This window comes from Pezoporus flaviventris, unplaced genomic scaffold (assembly GCF_033815535.1).
Source record: "Pezoporus flaviventris isolate CSIRO_AGI_PZ_B2104156 unplaced genomic scaffold, CSIRO_AGI_Pfla_v1 ptg000029l, whole genome shotgun sequence".
Taxonomy (NCBI): Eukaryota; Metazoa; Chordata; class Aves; order Psittaciformes; family Psittacidae; genus Pezoporus; species Pezoporus flaviventris.
The window spans coordinates 17,875,631-17,897,033 of record NW_026892577.1 but is presented as its reverse complement, the minus strand read 5'-3'; the positions used below and the strand labels follow the sequence as shown (position 1 = coordinate 17,897,033).

General features: G+C 42.8%; 1 protein-coding gene across 7 annotated transcripts in view; it reads left to right on the top strand.

The window, feature by feature from the left end:
- GBF1 (golgi brefeldin A resistant guanine nucleotide exchange factor 1) overlaps nucleotides 1–21,403 on the top strand; it is a 106,368-nt gene that overhangs the window by 79,139 nt on the left and 5,826 nt on the right. For all 7 annotated transcript variants that reach the window (XM_061459348.1, XM_061459346.1, XM_061459351.1 and 4 more), the window contains 22 exons: nucleotides 565–733; nucleotides 917–1,128; nucleotides 1,811–1,909; nucleotides 2,329–2,523; nucleotides 2,869–3,055; nucleotides 3,523–3,663; nucleotides 4,177–4,265; nucleotides 6,664–6,866; nucleotides 7,297–7,420; nucleotides 7,721–7,846; nucleotides 8,367–8,449; nucleotides 10,704–10,940; nucleotides 11,783–11,876; nucleotides 14,751–14,927; nucleotides 15,415–15,479; nucleotides 15,580–15,703; nucleotides 16,254–16,325; nucleotides 17,675–17,769; nucleotides 18,222–18,375; nucleotides 18,589–18,811; nucleotides 20,418–20,581; nucleotides 20,875–21,121. In XM_061459348.1, coding sequence (XP_061315332.1) covers nucleotides 565–733; nucleotides 917–1,128; nucleotides 1,811–1,909; nucleotides 2,329–2,523; nucleotides 2,869–3,055; nucleotides 3,523–3,663; nucleotides 4,177–4,265; nucleotides 6,664–6,866; nucleotides 7,297–7,420; nucleotides 7,721–7,846; nucleotides 8,367–8,449; nucleotides 10,704–10,940; nucleotides 11,783–11,876; nucleotides 14,751–14,927; nucleotides 15,415–15,479; nucleotides 15,580–15,703; nucleotides 16,254–16,325; nucleotides 17,675–17,769; nucleotides 18,222–18,375; nucleotides 18,589–18,811; nucleotides 20,418–20,581; nucleotides 20,875–21,121 — 3,280 coding nt within the window. The remainder of the gene's footprint in view (nucleotides 1–564; nucleotides 734–916; nucleotides 1,129–1,810; nucleotides 1,910–2,328; nucleotides 2,524–2,868; nucleotides 3,056–3,522; nucleotides 3,664–4,176; nucleotides 4,266–6,663; nucleotides 6,867–7,296; nucleotides 7,421–7,720; nucleotides 7,847–8,366; nucleotides 8,450–10,703; nucleotides 10,941–11,782; nucleotides 11,877–14,750; nucleotides 14,928–15,414; nucleotides 15,480–15,579; nucleotides 15,704–16,253; nucleotides 16,326–17,674; nucleotides 17,770–18,221; nucleotides 18,376–18,588; nucleotides 18,812–20,417; nucleotides 20,582–20,874; nucleotides 21,122–21,403) is intronic.

Genomic DNA, 21,403 nt, shown 5'->3' with positions numbered 1-21,403 from the left:
TTAGTGAACAATTCTACCTGAGTTTGTAGAAATAGAGCTGTTGGTGTTTGGTGAAATAGAATAAAACTGAACTAAGGTCTTCACCGGTAAGTTTTCTGTTGTTTCCACCTCCTCTGCAACAGTAATATTGTTGAGGGGATGGATTAGAGCTGAGGTAACATTTCAGAGCTGCAGATGTTTGGAAAGGTAAAAATGCTAAGACGTTATTGATAGTGTGCCGAAATTATGTGGCTTTTAAAATAAACAAACAAACAAAAAGAGCCAAATCCTAACCTCAGGAGCAGCAAGAATTGCTAGTCTATAGAAGTATCTTCAAAGTCCTTAGTCTTGCAACCTGGAGTATTGTAAAATAGATGAGAACTAGATGAACATGAAAGGTCAGAGAGGGCTGCATATTATCTACAGCTGTGCTTTTCTCTTAAATTTTGTTTTCCTGTTCCTCTTCCGTTAGTGACCTGTGTAGTTTTAATAGCGCCAAATGAACTATGAACAAATAAGCCTCTCTTAGTGCTTGTTAACTCTTGTTTTGCTTCTTTCATTCTCAAATGACTGATATCAATGAAGAATGAAAGCCTCAGGGAGGAGAAGATCCAGTCAGCTTCTGCTGAGTCTATCCCTGAGGTCCTAGAGGAGTGCACATATGTAGCAGAACAGTCTGACTCTGCCTCAGTTCATGACATGGACTATGTAAATCCCCGAGGAGTACGTTTTACCCAGTCTTCCCAAAAAGAAGGTGAGAAGTGGGCAATGTTGCTTAAGTCCTTTCTCCTTTCCACTACTCTGTTACCCTTTCTGCTAAGAGGGTGATAAGTTCCTGTTCTTCAGCAGGTCTGTAACAATTTCATTTGCAACACTTGTTAGGCACCTGCAAAAACCAAAAGCAAATTCAGAGTGCTAATCTCTCTTCTTCCTTTAGGAGCAGCACTTGTCCCTTATGGACTCCCGTGTATTAGGGAACTGTTCCGCTTTCTTATCTCACTCACCAACCCTCATGACCGCCACAACTCTGAGGTGATGATCCACATGGGGCTGCAGCTGCTAACTGTTGCCCTGGAGTCAGCAGCAATTGCAAATTGCCAGTCTCTCTTGGGACTTGTGAAGGAGGAATTGTGCCGGCACCTATTTCAAGTGAGTCTGGCTTATACTAGCATGTCATATGGCACTGGGGATTCAGGAACTAGTTTGCATCAAAGAGTGTAGTGGAATTTAGTATTCTGAAGTTTGGCAGGTCTCAGTCTTCAAATAAGCTCTCTGCTGCATTGCAGTGAGAGTTCTGAATTGTGCTAGTGAAACAAGCAGTGCTGTTGCAAAGCCAGAGTGGTGTGCTTTTTTTATTCTTTAGACCAGGGCCAAGAAGTATGAAGGTGATTTGAATTAACTGTTACTATGGGATAACACTGTGTTTTGTTATAATTGGTATTGAGGTAATTATAGGTGCAAGTTACCAGCTTAGTCGTAGGCAGAACCTTTGGAGTACTAAGCTATTCATTGCACAAGGGCTATCTCAGAGGCAGGTCTTCTCCCATGTTCCTTTTCCACTAAGATGATCTGTGGATGTGGCAAAAGAATAAAGTTGTACTAGGAGAGGTGTTACCAGAAGCAGAAGGGAATTAAGTATATTCATCCTCGTTACCAAAAACTGATGCCAGGAGATTGAATAAGGGATTTTTTTTGAAATACCATTGTTGTGGGAGGAAGTGTGGCTCTCAAGGCTGTTGCAGAAGACTCCTGCAGTGCCACAGTACTGCTGCTTATAGCGCATAATGATTAGCCTTTGTAATTCTTAAAGGTATTTTTGTTTCTTGTTCAGCTACTGAGTGTTGAACGGCTCAATCTGTATGCAGCCTCCCTCAGGGTGTGCTTTCTTCTCTTTGAGAGCATGAGAGAGCATTTGAAATTCCAGCTGGAGGTGAGTTGTTTTTTTTTAGTATCACAGGGTGCCTAGCAATGGTTTATTGGGCTTCAGTTAAATGCATATAGTTAAACAGAAATATACAATCTAAATGTCAGTTCACCTTTGTATAAATTACTCAGTGGGTTATGGGTAGGCCGTGTAGGCCTTTTCTTGGTGGATAATAAAATGTCTTTGAAACTGGTGTCCTGCACTACCTGCCTTTATACCACTTTTTAGAACAGTAAATTCAGGTGCACTGAAGGGTAGAACTGTATGAAAACTTTTTACAACCTCCACTAGAATGAGACATCATTAAAGACGGAGTGTCATGTGGGAAGATGAAGCTTAAATCTATTTCTGTAGTCCTCAAAGCTGTTCACTGTCCTGCTTTCTCTTTTCTTTCCTTAAACTGAGCTGCCTTATGTTTCTGCCAGATGTATGTCAAGAAGCTGATGGAAATAATCACTGTGGAAAACCCAAAGATGCCCTATGAAATGAAGGAGATGGCTTTGGAAGCCATTGTTCAGCTGTGGAGGATCCCCAGTTTTGTGACCGAGCTGTACATTAACTACGACTGTGACTATTACTGCGCCAACCTCTTTGAGGAGCTCACCAAGCTGCTCTCCAAGGTGCTGAGCTGCAGCTGCTGGGCTAGAGGGAGGGAGCCGTGGAAGAGGAAGCCAGTAAGATGCAGAACATAAGAATGGGAGGGGTCAGAAGGTCCTTGGTGAGTAGTATGTAGAGGTGAAGACAGCCATTTAACATTTAGAAGCAGAAGAGAAAAGAATAGCCATGGTGCTTTGATAATGTCAGAGCAGATGAACCAGTAAGTATATACTAGAAAGTGTCAAGTGAAAAATTTAGGGTGTTCTGCTGTATGCTTTAGGCTTCCCCAAGCTGTGGGGGAAGCTTCCTTCCCCCGTTAAGGTGACAGAGGCATGAAAGTTGACTAATACTTATATTTTATTTCCCAGAATGCCTTCCCAGTTTCTGGACAGTTGTATACTGTTCACCTGTTGTCTCTGGAAGCGTTGCTGACAGTTATAGATAGCACTGAGGCACATTGCCAGGCCAAAGTGCTGAGTAACATACATCAACAAGAGAAGGAAGTCGTCAAATCCAGCCCAGAAACTATGAACAGCACCAAAGAAACAAGCAATAGTAAGACCACTTTCCTTGATATTTTTATATTAAGCTTAGCCTTGTGCTAAACTTGCAGATCTCACTTCGGTAGCTGACATAGTAAGCGCCTTAAATATATCTTTTCAGTCTTCCTATTGCATGTTTTGTAACTACACACTGATGTTAATATCCTTCCTATTTGTAAAATTTACAGATACTAAAATTTGCCCCTTGTGGAATTTTATATAAAGGCCATGTCAAGACTGGCAGTCAGAACATAAAAAGGGCATGCCATGGAATTCATGCAGACAAAATACTGAGGATACTGAGGAATTGCAGTTACCTGGGGGGAATTCCTTTGAATGAGCATATGTTCAGTTTAGAGTGATCAGTTAATTATTTCTCTGTGGCTATCTTTTCCCTTGGCTTACGGGTTTGTTTATGTGTGAGTTGATTTGTTGGTTTGTTTGATTTTTTTTTTTTTTTTTTTTTTTTAATTTCTACAGATAATGAGAGAGTACTCAGTGAGGGAAAATCTTCCAGTGCAGTCTCAGAGCCAGCTGGGGCATGTCCTCCCACCAGTGGTTGTCTTATGGCTGACCAGATGAAGGAGGCCTGCATGGAATTGGAAGGAGGAACTGAAGCAGGTAATAGTCTCCGTGGTACCCTGACATTCTGAGTGTATATGACATTTGCTGACTGGTCCTGCTATATGACAGACCATTGTAGCTAGTGTGTGTTCAAAATCAGGAGGAGTTATGTGGTGAATATCATTTTATCATGTGTGTGCTAAATATGCGTGCTAACTGTTGCATTTCTTCTGGGAGAGGGGTTAGTATGGTGGATCACTTTGGGGCAAAAGTCTGTGAAATTCATAAAATCAGTGCTTAGTATTTTTAATAGTCAGGAGGCCTCCAGGGGATCAGTAATGTAGGCAGTCAGAATAGCCAGAAAATTAAATCTTGTGGATGTGTGAAAATGTCCAGGACAAGAAGCCACTCTGCAATTATGCTGGAGAAAATGTAGGTGGGAGGAATGTAGTAGTTAAATAGCACCACATTGCTGTAAGACTCCATGACTGAAAGTTGGATGGGACTCTCTTGTGGGCTGAGTGCTATTCTGGAGATAGATTTGTCTGTAATGATGCTTTATCCTTCTAGCTGAGAAGACTATTCCCAGGAAGCCTACTCGATTTTCTTGTATCCTTCCAAACCCTCAGGAACTTATGCAGATTAAGAACAAAAAGAAGGTATGATTTGGAATATACTATACAAATGGATCTTTTGAGTGTTCTCCTTGTTTCCCATCCCATGTGAGCTTTGCATGAGTGGTCGTATTTAGAATTTTTGAGTTCTAGTCTCTGCTGGTAAGAATTAAGTAGTCAGAATCTGCTACACTGTAGAGACAGCAGTGATTATTATCTGTTCTGGGTTAGTTGTGCTAAAAGTTGCAAGAGGCATTGGGGAAATTTTGTGGCACAATTTGTAAGCTTGATCCATCTGATTTCTGGGTGGATGGGTTTAGTTTACATTACGTGGACATAAATTGGTACTTTCATTAAAAATGGCAGGTTCCCTGCTCTTACCAAAGCTGTAAATGGAGAGCATACCAAGAGGCACATAGTAGAAATTAACAGGCCAGCCTGCTATTCTGATTTATTATGGGTAACTGAAAAGATGGTCTTGATTGTGATGAAGCCATTCTTTGTCTAGATGTCCATTTCTTTGTACCTCATTAATCCAAGTCATAGTCTAAACTCAGGAATGCAAAACTCTGAGTGGTTCCAGTCTAGGTCTAGTGTTGACAAAGGTGCTCCATGCTGATAGCTTTGTATTTGTCTGTTGTCTTGTGTACTGGCCTGCTTGTTCTTGTCTTCAAAGAACCACTGAGTTTTGGCATTACCTATGTTCTAACAAATGAATACTGATTTAGTAATTGTTTCATTTGTAATGCTTTGCATTAAGTCTAGCTTTCATGGCAGCTTTGCTGAGGGACTTTGTATAAAATATTGTTGAGAAGGCAGCTTGCATAATGCTTCCACTGTTCTAACTGAAAACCTCTCATAATACTCCAGCTTTATTGTGCTGGAAAACAGGGTTAAAAGAAATCAAGAGCATTGCCAGTGGTTGAGAGTTGCTTAGAAGAAGTTTCACGTGGTCATAGAAAAAGGACAGTGCTTTACACTACAGCAGAAGGCAGAAAGATACTCAAAAATCTGTTAGTTTGCCCAGGGAAAAACGTTTTCTGACCTTAAATCTGCTAATGGTTTTATCCTGAGCATGTAAACACGGCACACAAAACAATCAGTTTAAGTAATGTTGATATAGCACCAGCAGTTTCTGCTTCCTTTAACCTCTGAAGTAATAAACATTACCACAGCTGGAAAGAGGAAAAAAGCTAAATAAAAACAGAAAATAACTTATGCATCAAATGAAGATTTTTTCATTGTTTCCAAAGGCAAGGGCCAGAAGCTCAGACGCATAGGTCTGACATGATTGTAAATGCAATGCAGGCTGCCAGCAGTCTGGTCTCCTTTCAGGTGGTCTTAAGGAGTATAACCAGTCCATTGAACACTTGGGTTACAGGATTTCAAGCTTGAACAGCTGCTAGCAACATACAGTCCCTTCAGGCCTGTTATATCAGGCAGCATATGGTTATTATTTTGTTATGCCCTCACTGGGTCCTTGTGCACTCCATGCTATTTCAGTATTTTGCCGCAATTGGAAGATGTTCCCACAGGCAGGGGAAGTGGAGAACAGAGGGCTAGTGGACTCTGAGGTACTGAGAAACCCAAGGGAGCTAGTAATCATGATGGTCACGAATTTAGTTCACTAGGTCATCGCTAGCAGTTTGATCGTGATAGGAGCTAACAGGGAACTGACATTTATTCTGGTGCCTTAGTAAAGTTCATATAGTTGTTTGTGCTTTTGGTTTTTCTGAACGCCATCAAGAACATTCAGTTAACCCTTTCTTAGGTGTTTTATTACACTGTGACTGGGGTACAGTCTAGTTTCCTAAAAGAGGAATTAAGCAGGACAGAGTAGTTGACTTTCATTCAAAACCAAAAATGCATTTGTTCTTCCCAGCCTATGGATAGCCTTGTCATGCTGGAATACCAGATGTTCCTGGACCATGTCTCACTAGCAGAATGTTTTCTGGTTCTTAGTTTAAGTTTTTGTAGCAGTTCTTCCTTGCACTTGCTGAGTAAGTGCCAAGGATTCTTGCTGCATGTCTCCTGGCAGTGAGATAGAGTATGAGAGCTTGGAGCCAAAGGGTGCAGAATAGGGCATTGGAGCAGAAATGCCATTGTAACTGGTAGAGACGATCTTGCTGCATGTCTGGGGTTCATCAGAGACTTTGTTTACGTAATAGAGCAGGTAAGATGTCTGGGGTAGCAGAGCTAATTGGTCAGCTTTTCAAAGTCAGCAGCTCATGCTTGCTCTGTCCAGTATTATTTGATAGTGAATGCTTGTGATGAATGCAGGTTTTCTGGCCTTGGTTAGCATTCTTGTCAGATTATGCAGTACAATAAACTTTATTATGCTAAGGTTATTGTATTTTCTACTTAGCTTTTGGCTCAAATGCCAAGAATAATCTAAATTAAGAAATGCACTCTGAGCTTGTAATTTCCATAATGTCTCCTTCAGCTCCTTATAACCGGCACAGAGCAGTTCAACCAAAAGCCAAAGAAAGGGATACAGTTTCTGCAGGAGAAGAACCTTCTTGCAACCCCCATCGACAATAATGAGGTGGCCAGGTGGCTACGGGAAAATCCTCGTCTGGACAAAAAGATGATTGGGGAATTTGTGAGTGACCGTACGAACATAGACTTGCTGGAAAGCTTTGTTGGGTGAGTAACTTTCTTTAACCAGAAAGGGGTGAAAGTCAAGAGTTCAGTGATAAAAAAGCCCTAAACCAGAGTGGAGACATAGGTTTTGTATTGCTTAGTTCTCTGTGAACCATCATGCCTTAATCCTATGCATCTCTTGCATATGGTAATACCTTAGATATATATATAGCATGATACTTGAGCTCCTTTCACTAGAGACATGATTACATACATAATCACCTGTAGGATTGTTGTCTGTCTTTTATTGGTTTTTGCCTGTTTATGGTACATTCTGTTCTGTGATCCTATGATATTTCTTCTCTCCTTACCCTCCCCTCTTTACTGCCTGTTCTCTGTGAAATCTGGTATTCTGATGCAGAAACTAACGGTGTTGTAGTCAGCAGATTTATTGCATTTCATTTCATTGCATTGCATTTCATTCTTCTTGCAGGACTTTCAGCTTCCAAGGTTTAAGGCTGGATGAAGCTTTACGACTTTATCTAGAGGCCTTCAGGTTGCCAGGAGAGGCGCCTGTAATCCAGAGACTGCTAGAAGCCTTCACAGAACATTGGAGGGTGTGTACTTGGTCGGCAGAAAGCTCAAAACTGCATGCTTTCTTGTGCATACACTTGCCAGAATGGACATGTCAGATTAAACTGCTATATAAGCTTACTGTGCCTAGCAGGCAGCAGCTGTTGTTTTGTAGGAGATGGTAGTGGCACATAAACGTCCAGCATTTTGGAAGCTGGAGCCAGAGCCTAAGGTTTTTGTTTGTCCCAGAGGTGATTCAGTACTGTGGGTAGCAAAATGGCTCTCTCAGGACACTGATACCACTGTTCCTGTAGGACTAATTTGTGCATGCCTTTGCCTTTCAGAAATCAAATGGGTCTCCATTTGCTAATAGTGATGCCTGCTTTGCCCTGGCCTATGCGGTTATTATGCTGAACACTGACCAGCACAACCATAATGTCCGCAAGCAGAACGTCCCAATGACTCTGGAGGTGGGTGTTACCAGTGTTAGGCACCTGTCTTCTCTAGTTTTGATATCAATGTAGTACCTGTCTTTATCTAAGTGGCATTCTCCTTTTTTTTCCCTGTGCATTTTGAGAGGGGAGCTGTGGGTAAAGGGCAGTCTGAGGAAATACAAACTTAGCAGGCAGCTTGACAAGTTTATCAAAAGGCTTGTGTGTGTGTGTGAGCAAACTGTACCTTAAGACATAGTAAGAATGAGAAGATTGTTGCACTGCTGTGGGCTTCTAGAGGGTTCAGGTCCTGTATCAGTGCAGTGGTACAGACCTGTCATTCTGATGCCTAGTCTTCTTTCCTTGTGGGCAGAGACAGGGGTTGCTCCACACTACTGTCTTTAAGAATAGTGTTTAGCCTTTGAGCTTGGAGGCTGCATGTTGAAGAGCATAGGAAAATCTCCTTCTGGTCCCATGAAAAACAAGTGGAGTACTGATCTTAGCCAACTAGTTAAAGCAGAAGATACTAGGAATTAACTTTGGTGTAACTTTTTTTCAGGAGTTTCGGAAGAACTTGAAAGGTGTGAATGGAGGCAAAGACTTTGAACAGGACATATTGGAAGACATGTACCATGCCATCAAGTAAGAATAAACCTGTGATCTCCTTGTATGCAGAGAGCAAACTGGAGTTGCTTGGTCTGTGAGCCCTCTGGAGAGTATAGAAAGCAACTTACTGGTCATGTGTCTGTTTGCCTCATACCAACTTCCAGCTCCATGTGGGGCTATGTTAACAAGTACCATCACAGTGATTGCACTGGATTTGTATCTTTGGATTCTTGCTATGGTATTTTAATCCACAGAGCTTAAGCTAAAGTTAAAAACTTTACTTCTGTCAACATGCAAAACAATGGCTGAGCAAGACCAGCACATGTGAAATGCTGTATCTAAGAAAGCTCTCTTCTCTAGACCAAGCCTTTAGACTTCTTTAGAACTTTTTGTGTTAGAGAGAGTGTCTAGAGAGTGTCTTCCCCTTAGGAGAGCACTGGTGCCCTAACATAACATGTCTCAATTCACATGTTCTGCTTTTGAGTTCTTCATAGGAGGCTGCTGTCTGCATCAATCTCTTCTGCCATCCTCTGGAGCTCTTGGCACAGTGACAAGTATTTGAGGAGAATTCCTGGTGGCTGAGGCCTTTTTGTGCACAAACTAGGTCTGGGTTGGGGAGTTTAATAATAATTCAGAAATCTAGCTTATCAGTAAATCTAGGCCCAGCCAATTTGAAGCTGACAGGATAACATCTTTGAAGAGACGGGATGTGTCTCTCAGCTGATTTCAGTCTGCAGTGGCAGACAGTGGCTAGGGCTGGAAGCAAGACAGTGTGATGAGGCTGATCCTCCCTTTTGAGCCTTCTCCAGGAAAGTGGGGATGCTCTCTGTGCTGAATGTGTAGAAGTTCTTCAAGAGGTAGCTCTAGCTTTCAAGTAGGGCTCTAGTTCTGATTGGCCTGTTTCCCATAAAGGTGTTCTTAATGTTTTAAGTAGTGCCCTGAGAATATTCTCATATATTTTCATTATCTAGTGCCTCTATTCCAATCTATTCTATTTTATCATCCTTTCACCAGATACTTCAGCTTTTTCAGTATGTTCTATGGCTAAAATAGTTGGTCTGTCATTTCAGTACTGCTTCATCTCAGATAGATTGCCTCAGTGTCATAGTTGATGAGGAGCTATTTGTTTTCTTTTTATTATTTGGGGCAAGGTGGAAATCAGGCTGTAATCTGTGCACAGTAGTGCATGATCTCTTCAGGATCTCAGCATTTCACTTCTGAGCACAATTTAATCTCCCGAGACTTTCCAAGTAAGCCATTCACTTGCTTCTGTTGGTATTAATCAAATACGGGTTCTTAGAAAAAAATGTGCTATTGACTGCAAACATATTTTCCTATATAATCTCAGTAATTATTTGCTTTTGTCAAAATATGCAGGCACCTGAAACTGAGAAGAGCTTATTTCTTATGCATAAATCAAGAGGGGTTTATGGTTGTTGTTAGCACATGAAAATTGCTTCTGTTGTTTTGATTGTTGCAGAAAGACCTCTACTTTTCAGACTGGCTGCAACCTACTGTATTTAGTAGATCTGAGACTCTTGCTTGATTATGTGGTCATTTGGAGAGGGTTCTCTCTTGTGCAAGTCAAGGGAAGTATGCGTTTAGGTTGATATATATTAACCTGGGATTGCAAGTACTACTTGGCATTAATCATATTTCTTTTATTATTGTATACCTTTAATCCAGTTAGAGTAAGGTAAGCTGTGGTACCCTGGTTATGAATCACCCATCATATATTTCTTGACTTATCTTTAATTTTGTACTACTTGGCTTCCTGACACTTGATTTTGGCACAATAGGAATCTTTGCGTTATTCTTACCCAGCAACATGGCTACTGTTGACTGCAGTGATACGACAATTTTTTTTTATCTGGGAGTAATGAGATATGCAGAGCACTCTTAATGGGGTGAGAGTTGGGATGGGGGCAGTGAAGCTGTACCAGTGGGGGAGGGTGGAAGCTCTGGCAGTGTGCTGTCCAGAATTTCCCATCATTTAACTACAGTATGTGTTGCACTTTGCACTTGTAGTGTAAGGTAACTGTTTCTTCAATACTGTCCTTACCTGGTTGCTGCTGTGTGCAGTTGAAAGCCACCAAACTTCCTATACAAGATAGCAGAGAGGGGCAGGGGAAGCAGGCAGCCCTAGGAAAATAGAATGTTTCAGGAGCTGGGAAAATTACTCCAAAGTAGGTATTGCCTAGCTTGGGGACCATGTAATGAAAGGCACTGTGTAAATGTTATGTTTGGCTCAGAATGAAAAATTCAACCTTTCTGCCTTTCTCCCTTGTAGAAATGATGAGATAGTGATGCCAGAAGAACAGACGGGCCTGGTAAAGGAAAACTATATCTGGAATGTCCTCCTACATCGTGGTGCCACTGATGAGGGAATATTTCTCCATGTGCCTCCTGGAAGCTATGACCATGATCTCTTCACCATGACATGGGGGCCAACCATTGCAGCACTTTCTTATGTTTTTGACAAGAGCTTAGAAGAAACAATCATCCAGAAGGCTATCTCTGGTTTCAGGTAACTCATGCAATCATAAAGATGCAGGAGAGTTAAAATATGGCCATTGTCTCCTGTTTACCTTCTAGAGACATCACAGTGAATATCAGCTGTTATTTTTCTTAGTAATTGAAGAGCATTTTATAGTGACCTGTGGTCCTCTAGTTTTTGTTCTGTCATTTGTATTGATTCATCCCATCTTGGCCTTTCTTGGTTGCTGCTCACTGTTTGGCTTGACTGCTGTGCTGTAATAAATCAAAGTGCCTGAGGTACATATTTTTTAAACTCCAACCTGGTTATATTTAAAAGATCTGCTGACATAGCTGTGCTGCTTAGAAGTGAGGAGAAAAAGTCATTTTTAACTTGCACAGCAATATTGGCAAAATCCCTGTATATGAACAAAACCTCTGGTGTATGAGGCCATAGCAAAACTTGCTATCTGTGGAAACTGTATTAGAACAGTCTTTGGTCATGCTTAAATCCATGTCAAATGATGACTTAAGCATAATTTTAAGCTCTGTTAATACACTGCTGTAACCATGATCTCTTGGAAACTAGACCTCCACACTACTTCCAATATTGGCAACTCTCTTATGTCAAGACAGGAGATTAGCTATTCTGGCTCAGCTCTAAGTGGTCTGTGTTTAGATTCACTTATTGAAAGTGACAAATATCATGATCTATGGAGGAGGATTGAGATTATTTGAGGGATAATATTAGACTTCTATACCTCAGTATCCATTTGGAGTAAGTGGAAAGGGAGGTCTAAAATGTCAACAGAGAGGCTTTCTGATTTGCTATCCTGTAGACAGTCTTGTCTGTGTTGACTTCCTACATTATTTTCTGTCATCTTCTTTCCTCAGAAAATGTGCAATGATTTCTGCTCACTATGGCCTTAGTGATGTGTTTGACAATCTTATAATTTCCCTCTGCAAGTTTACAGCCCTCAGCAGTGAGGTAAGTTTGCAAGGAGGGGAAAGAAGCATGGCTTTTATTATATCTGATCTGTCTTCCTCTGTTAAGCAGTAAAATTTGCTATTCCATGGAATGTACTGTGAAAATAAATTAAAGGTACAGGGGTTGGTGTAAGCTTTTCTTGCCCAAATCTGTTGGTGTGTTACAGCGTTAGCCTGTTTTCCCCCATAGTAGTGTGTGGCAGACTGTGCTTTTGTGCTGAGGAGAAGACAACAGCAACATCTTTAGAGGTTCAGAACTTGCACAGACTCCCACAGCATTGCTCTGAGAACCAGTGCAAGACCTCCATTGTGCAGAATAGAATTGCCATACATACAAAAAAGGGGAAATAGAATCATTCAAGGCTGAAAGCATGGGAATAAAGAGGCCAAAATGGGTGATTTTTCTTCCTTTTTTTTTTTTTAATCCCATGAGGGGATAGCAGAAAATGGACAGTCCTGCAAATTAATCCGGTTAATGCAGTTAGGCTGCAGGGAGATGGAATTGCTTGGACTGTGTGTTTTGTGCATTCTGGCATTGATAAGAGTGAAAAAGTACCAGACTGACTATTAAAAAGCAAAGAAATCCCAAGCAGTCCTGTTGCTGTAGATTCCCTCATCATCCACTGCTCACAACAGTAAAGGTGAAATGCTTGATCCTCTCCAGGCATACCAGACCTCAAGAGTACCAATAGATAAACAAGCGGAGGAATGTGCACCATGAAATTAACTGTTTGACACAGATTTACACAGTAGAAGCAACTAGACTGAGCCTTCAGAGGCACCAGCTATTGCCAGCTGCATCCCATTTAGTTGTGAAAATGGAATCTGGAGCAGTCCGAGGTCTGTAGAAATTTAAGCAGGCATGTCTTTTGATGATGACACAGAATCAGCGACTTATGGATTTGAAGAAAGCTTTGAATTCTTATCTTTGGCCAGATTCCAAGTACACCAGTTACTTTCTGCTGTCCTAAATTCCTGAAAGGCTTGGAGACAGTAGTGGAATAGGACAACTGAACAAATATTTGAGAGACAGTCTGGTGGAAGGAGAGAAGGGGAGGGGCTGTCTTCAGGTGCTGAGGAGGCAAAACAAAGAGCAACTGTTAGAAAGCAAGGGAAGAACATCAAAGTGTCACTTTAGCTGCTCGTCACTTCCCAGGTCAGATCATCCTGGTGATCAGGCATTTTCTCCAAGCACTGCAATCACTATGTATGGCCACTTTGGTTGAAAGGAGAGGAATGAAAAGGAACATGGAGGGTGATCAAGTGATTTAAGAAGAGACTTAGAATAGAATAGAATAGTTAGGGTTGGAAAGGACCTTAAGATCATCAAGTTCCAACCCCCCTGCCATGGGCAGGGACACCTCGCACTAAACCATATCACCCAAGGCCTCGTCCAACCTGGTCTTGAACACTGCCAGGGATGGAGCATTCACAGCCTCCCTGGGCAACCTATTCCAGTGCCTCACCACCCTAACAGGAAAGAATTTCCTCCTTATATCCAATCTAAACTTCCCCTGCTTAAGTTTTAACCTGTTACCCCTTGTCCTATCACTACAGTCCCTAATGAAGAGTCCCTCTCCAGCATCCCTATAGGCCCCCTTCAGATACTGGAAGGCTGCTATGAGGTCTCCACGCAGCCTTCTCTTCTCCAGGCTGAACAGCCCCAACTTTCTCAGCCTATCTTCATACGGGAGGTGCTCCAGTCCCCTGATCATCCTCGTGGGCCTTCTCTGGACTTCTTGATTAACAGTTAAGACTCATAGTGAGTCAGTGTATAAGTAGCAGCAAAACCCATGTGTGTTTTAATTCTGTGGCTGTGGCTTGTTGCCACAGTACAAAACCATGCATATTGCTGTTTGCACTCTTCTAAGACTTCAGTGATGTCTGTATTCATGCGGTTTCCCCATGGCATCAACTGAAAAATCAGATGGGTTGTTACATTTCTGCCAGACCTCCAGACTGGTGCTTCTGAGGGAGTTCACCTCTGTATCAAAGACCCATTTTGATAATAGCTTTTCCAGCACTGTGGCCGAAGCAAGACCTGTTTTTTCTGAATTTCCAGTCTGAGATTGGAAGATCCATGTTTCCAGTCCATCCTATTTCCTGTCTTCTCCCTCCTTTCTTGCTGAAGGAATAAGTATGTTTTTTGTCCTGAGAAGCAAGAGAATGTCAAATCCCATCTCTTGTCAAAAGGAACATTGCAATGAGCTTAAGTAACTGCTGAAACATGGAGCATGTCTGTGTCTGATACTAGCTCACGTGATTGCTGGTTTTTTTCTTCTTTTGGCAGCATACATTTGGTTTGTTTCAATGACTTAGCACACTTTCTTTATTTTGAAAAGCTGTGAGTGCATTGACCAGATTACGAGGAATTCTTACCCAGCAATTATTGGCAGAAACTGTATGTCAAGGCTCCTCACTCATACTTTGAATCTTGCTCTCAAGTAGTTGTAGGAGTAGCTTTGCAAGTCAGTAATGCTTTTGGCTGTAGTTTCCTTCTATAACAGTAGAGCAGAGTAATTGCTGCTTCCAGAGGAGCTTTTTTTGAGGAAAACTTTGATCCTGGTATGAGTTCCCATGGCAGAATAAACTAGTGTTAGTGAGTTTTCAGCAAGTGCTTCCAAAATCCTCTGTATTGTTGTTATTCTTGGAGATAAGCTTTAGGTGTCTAGGTGGTTCAGCAATTCATCTTGTAGTGGGTAAGCTGTTTTGTCCTTCGTTTTGTGCAAAGTGAATATGAGCCGAGGAGTTATCCAAGCATTGTACATAGAACTGTTGTCTTTTCCATACCCAGTTCTGAACAGCCTGCCCTAATTTGTGTTGAAAAGAAAACAACTCTTGCTGACTGATTGCCACCCCCTCTTCTTTCCTGCAGTCTATTGAGAACCTGCCCACTGTTTTTGGAAGTAATCCCAAGGCCCATATTGCAGCAAAGACTGTGTTTCACTTGGCCCATCGCCATGGTGACATTCTGCGGGAGGGCTGGAAAAACATCATGGAGGCCATGTTACAGCTTTTCCGAGCAGAGCTGCTGCCCAAGGCCATGGTGGAGGTAATAATAGTCAGCCTGTCAGTAATTCAAGAGTAGGGGAGTGGGAAGATGGCTTTTCATAGCACCGGTTCAAAGAGGGGAAGAGCTCTGGCTTTGGTAAAGTCTGTACAGAGCTAGAAAGCCTGAAAAGGGTGTCGTGTTCAAGTTTTGTGCAGCCTCCAGCCCCTTTTATTAGGGTTTAATTTTTTTCTCATTTTACTTCCTGTTGTATTTAAGAAATTCCAGTGTTCATTTTACTTGAATAGGTCTTGAATATTGTACAGAAGGACATGCTTACAGGCACGAAGTGTTAGAATACAGTATTGGTACTGCTAGATGGGGGTGAGACTTTACTGAAGGGGTGAGGAGGTAAAGAGCTGGGGTGACTACCTTCATGTGAGTGGTTGTGCGTAGTGTTTCATCACTAAGTGAAACATTACAAGTTTGAGAGGGAAGGCTTCAAAGAAGTAGACAATTGATCATATACATGTTCTGGTCCATCTTCAAGGTCGAAGACTTTGTGGATCCTAATGGCAAAATCTATCTGCAGCGTGAGGAAACACCATCTAACCGGTGAGTGGTGTAGATGGCCTAGGCAGTCCTTTTCATACCAAAGCTGGAGAAGGATATAATTTCTTAGTTTTCACTAACGCAAGTGTCTTCTGATTTGCAGTGGTGAATCTACAGTGCTGAGTTTTGTTAGTTGGCTCACCCTCAGTGGGACAGAGCAGTCTGGTATGAGAGGGCCATCTACAGAGACACAGGAGGCAAAACGAGCAGCTCTGGAATGCATAAAGGTAACATACAGACTGAAAAAGAACTTGCTTTTGTTCATGGTGACCGTACTACGTGGGTAACAGGCCACAGAAATGCATGCTTCTAGGCAGTGTTGCTGGTTCCAGAGGATTTGGGAGTTGTAAGAAACTACAGAGAAGCACATCTCCATTGACAGCTTGCACACTGCTGTGCACAAATGTAGTAACAAATGAAAACAGGAATGATTCCCCACAGGAGGCTGGGATCTGCACTCCTACATTTGAAGACAAATTTAACGATTCTCAAGTTACTATTTTTTCCAAGACAGTGTTCAGTCATATAAGCCAACAAAATCTGAACCTGGTCTTTGAGTAGTGTGTGCACAGAGGAGTTATCTGTTAAAATCTGTCTAGCATAGATCAGGTCTGTTGAAGGTAATTGAAGTTAAAGGAGTGAACTGGCTGGCAAGAGTTTTCCTCCAGGTAATTCTGTTAAAGCCACTATCTGTATCCTTCCTGGAACAAGCTGTATTTCTGTTTGTATGCCTTCCCCATCCCACAGATGCACAGTCCTCTTTTCTGTCTTTTGCAGCAATGTGATCCTGAGAAGTTGATCACAGAAAGCAAATTCCTCCAACTTGAATCCCTCCAGGAGTTAATGAAGGTGAGAGAGATATTGGACTGCTGATGGACCAAGTACGCTATGCATGATCATGCATATATGCTGCTCTAGCTGCTCTCTGCCTGAAGGAGGTCTTAGACCTATTTGGGATATGAAACCAGTCATTAGTTCAGCTGTTACGTGTAACTTCTGTGCTGGCAGCCACAATTGCTTTAGTAGTAGAGGAAGACATTAAATTGTGGAATGTGTTCTAAAAGCCTTGAGGAAGTCACGTTAAGTGTTTGAAAATATGTGTAGCTCTTGTAGGAGCTTAAGGTTATGCTTTTTCATATTTTCTGATGTGCTGTGTGCCTAATGAGAACATTTTTAAAGGCCATTTTAGAAGCAAGAGCTGTACAGAAATATTTGACTGTGTGCCCCTAGGTAGTGTGGTACCTGGCTGCTGCGGGAAGTGTAATAAGGCTGGACTCACTAGCCTTTGGGCTAGAGAAGCTTATTTCCCTGGGGGAGGGTAGTTAGTTACCTGGTTCTGGTAGTAGCTTCTCAGAGTAGTGTGTAGTGTGAGACTGCTCCAGGGTGTGGAACAAATTTGGCTGCTGTTCACCATTTCCAAAAGCAAACAGTGCAGTGCAACCCTTTCAAGGATGCTGTGTGGGCTGACAGTGTGTGTGTTGCCTAATTCCATGGCTTCTTAAAGTGCAAATGCCTTTCCCTTCAGGCTACTGTAATTGCAATTCACTGGCTTCATCAACAGGGTTCATGACATTGTTGAGACTCCTGCTAAAACAAAGGAAGACTTATTTATCAAGACTTGCTGCAGAGGTTATGAACAATAGGTATTGAGTTTCAAAATAAAGATAAGCGGGTAAACTCCAAAGAACAACACTTGAAACAGCTGAAGTGAAATTTGCTGGTTGGATCACACAGACCACTATGTTGCTGGCCCACATGAAGAAATGGCGACATAGTTTCTGAGTGTCACCTCTGTTCTGGAGGAACATTTTGCTCTTACCCCTATTATGTCAGGAATTCTCCTTTCATGTGCAGGCTGGAGAGGAATAGTTCCAGTACCTGTAGTTATTTCTAGGTATTTGCCTTTTCTGTACTTCACAGTACTCTTAGCAAGAAGCTGCTGGCTTTCACAATTCCTCTCCGTATGAGAGACTTCATCAGTTTAATATTTTTTAAGTTCATCTTGCATAATAAAAATACATAATTTTCTATATATTTAGCTTGACCTCTGTCCAATGCGTTTTTTGATCGACTGTGCATGACCTCTCCAGACAGTGAAGTGCAGTTATGCCCAGACTCAAGCCATTCTTTTGGTCCTCACTTGTTAGTCCCCCAGTTTTGGGGGCTTGTGTTTCACAAATATTTCCTGGTTTTCCTAGGCTCTAATCTCTGTGACTCCCGATGAGGAGACATATGATGAAGAAGATGCTGCCTTCTGCTTGGAGATGCTTCTGAGGATTGTGCTGGAGAATAGGTATGACCTTGAAATACATGCAGATTCAGTGTAAATGTCCCTGCTTTACTGCAGCTGCTGCCTGGGTCCAGGGAATGAGTTCCTTATGTGCTTGATTTGCCAGCTGAAGCAGCATGTGGCTGTAATTTCAGGGTTTAGCAATTCCACTCTACCATGTGCAAACAAAGGGGCTATTCGCCCATGAATTATTGCTTGATATCCTGAGATTTGGAGAATATAAACTAAACTCTGGAGGGAGAATTCTCCCACCTGATCGTTTTGCAAGTAAAGAAGTAAATAAGAAATTTGATGGCTTTGTTTTTTTCTATGTGTCTGTTCTTATATCTGGTGGCTGGTGATTTTTGTTGAAATGAAGAAATACTAGCTTGTCAGGAGCTCAGGGAGAGGTAGCTAGATCCTGCTTGACTCATCTCCTTTCATCCTTCTCTTTCCCTCCTCCTTGTTGTGGCTAGGGACCGTGTGACCTGTGTCTGGCAAACTGTCCGAGACCACCTCTATCATCTCTGTGTCCATGCAATGGAGTTCTGCTTCTTGGTGGAGAGGGCAGTGGTGGGATTGCTGAGACTGGCCATTCGGCTCCTTCGCCGGGAAGAAATCAGCGCACAGGTAAGGGATTTTGGAAAGTCGGTTACTGGGGTTTTGTGGCCACATCTGGCAACACAGAAAACCAGTTGTTGTTGGATGGACCCACATTTAACCTGTCTGTGCTGCAGATAACAAGCAGCAGTTGTAAGTAGCTCTAATTAAATGAAGAGGGACTTTGCTGGAGAATGGAGTGTAAATAATAGGGATTGTTATTCTTGTCTACTTCTCTGCCAGGTTCTCCTCTCGTTACGTATCCTGCTCATGATGAAGCCAAATGTACTGTCCAGAGTTAGCCATGAGGTTGCCTACGGCCTCCATGAACTCCTGAAGACCAATGCTGCCAACATTCACTCTGGGGATGACTGGTACACACTCTTCACCCTCCTGGAGTGTATCGGGTCTGGGGTGAAGCCGCCTGCAGCCCTGCAGGTTACAGCAAGGGCAGATAACGACACAGGTAAGACAGACCAGCTTTTGCTAGGAAATCTGATGCCTGCCTGCCAGATAAGCAGCTGCTTCCTCAAGCTTTTCAATTAGCAAAGGGGACTGCAAGAAAACAAAGCTGATATTAAACTACATTAGCAAGATTAAAGACTAGCACCTGCTGTTCAGTCCTACCCCATGGTCTGTCCTTGTGTCTACTCTGCCATCTCTTCCTACTGAGCGAGAGCAGTCCAGGTGCTAGTCCCTGGGGGAGCAGTGGGAGGAAGACTGATCTCAGCTGTAGCAGCTCTAGGAGGTCTTTGCTCTACCCAGGAAGCATTTTGTGCTGGCTGTGGTCTGGTGCCTTGGGTAATACAGCCTTAATCTCTCATCTGGGTGTGTAATGTAAATCCAGCTGTTGTTCTGTCATACTTGCTTCTTTTTGTGGGACTGAGTCCTTTCTGTCCCCATTTAAAGGATCTCATAAAGGGTGTTGGTCTTTTTTCTGTTTCCAAATACATTTGTGTTCAGAGTGCCTAGACCAACACACTATTTCCCACTTGTCTTAACTATTTTAGAAAGACAGTCTTTTCAGCAAACTGTTCTTTTGCTTTAGCCAGCTGGCAGTGTATTTGAGGCTGAAAGCTTCAAACTTTTAAAGCAAACAGTAAGAAAAGGCTTTTCCAGAAGCCTTTCTTTTCCTCTTTGCTTTTCTAGAGTTTCCTTGCTGGGCCCTGATGCTTTGTGCTTGACAGACGAAAGGAAATTGATTTTGCAAAACTCCTGTGGCCTTTCCTTCTGGGCTAATGCTGGGCTGTCTTCTCCCATCTTTCTTCCCCCCCCCCCCCCTTTTCTCCTGTTTCTGTCTTTGCTGATTGTGCAGGCTACTTGACTGTGGCACTTTGCACATCAGAACATTAGTTCCCTCCGAAAATGTTTGGTACACTGTGTTCACAGCAAGTCTGTCTCTCTGCTGGTGAGTTTCTAGGTAATATTGAATGATGGAGAGGATGATCTTTTTCTTCTAAATAACATTATACCAGGAGCTTAAATTTGGCCCTTGCAAAGGCTGCTGTGCTTGAGACATGAAACTTAAGGTTATCCTAAAGGTAAGGGAAGGTAGATCTGACAGGTATAGAACATGCTAATGTAGATTGCTGCTCATGAGAGAGATTTTACCAGTATTAGTTGGAGCAGAGGCCCTGCGTGAGTCATGTGATTCCATGTTGTGCTTTTTGAGTTGTCGTTGGCTGAACCTAGCACCTCAGTAGCTCTTAAATTGTGTAGCACATTTGATTCTTCCCCCAGGGTCAAAGCACTGGACTCCATGCCCTTTTTAAAACCATGGTCAGGCTGACAAGTGATGCAGCAGAGGATGGAAAGCCCCTTCCCTCTGAAGGGGAGGCCCAACACACCTGCAGGGAGAAAGTATCAAAGATCCATTTCCTGCTGTCTTCTGTGCATGCTCCTGTCATAGTTCTCACAGGAGGAGAGGCCTGGTACAGTGTCTTCTAGGGCCCACTGGTGGTTTCTAGCTGATGCTGATCTGACTAATCTGAATTGCTTCTCCCTTACCTGCAGCTACTCTTCCAAGTTGTTGATTTGACATTCATCTAAAACCCATGCCTTTTGTCTTGAAGGTGCTCAGTCAGACAGTGAGGTCTCCTCCTCCTATCATCCTAGTGATATGAGCCTGGACCGTGGCTACACCTCTGATTCGGAGGTGTACACGGACCATGGGAAGCCAGGCAAGATGCATCGCTCGGGGACAGATGTGGATGTCATGAACAGTGGTTGGCTAGTGGTGAGTAGCCAATGGGCTTCTGGTGCCTGAAGAAGACTACTCCTAGCATGGTTGTGGGCAGAGGGTGTGGTAGGGAGAGAAAGAATATGGTAGTACAAAAGAGAGCTAAGATGAACTGACATTGTAAAGGGAGGATGGAGAGGAGAAAGCTTGGAGGCAAATTAGTTAAAAAGGGAAACAGATCCCCCAGAAGTGTTGCCTGTTGGCTGCAGAAGGAAGTCCCTTTAAGCATGTGCCTGAGGTGCCGTTTGTTATGCTACCCTCTCCTGCTGCTCTCTTGCTATACCCTGCAGGTGGGGAAAGATGACATCGACACCTCGAGATCCACAGCTGGACTCAGCAGGCTGGGGCCGTCTCCTCTTGTCAACCAGTACAGCTTGACTGTGGGGCTGGATTTGGGCCCACATGACACAAAGTCTCTCATGAAGTGTGTAGAGTCCCTGTCCTTCATTGTGCGAGATGCTGCCCACGTTACACCTGAGAATTTCGAGCTCTGTGTCAAAACCATCCGCATCTTTGTGGAGGCAAGCTTGAATGGGGGTAAGATGGCCCTTGGTTTGACAATCACGATTGGGCTTGGGGTAGCCAGAGGGCTACCCAAGAAAAGAAGTATACTGTTAGGGAATGAGTCTCCAGCATTCAGTAGACGGTCTGCTGTGAGAAAAGTGTTCTGGCTCCTACTGGCAGCAGGGACCTTACTCTTATCTCTCTCCCTGGGATAGAGAGGGGGAGGTCTGGAGGTGATGTGGTGGTAGTAGTATCAGCTGTTGCTGAAGGATGTTCCTGAAGGAGTGCTGGGTACATCTTCAAGTGGGTAGCTGT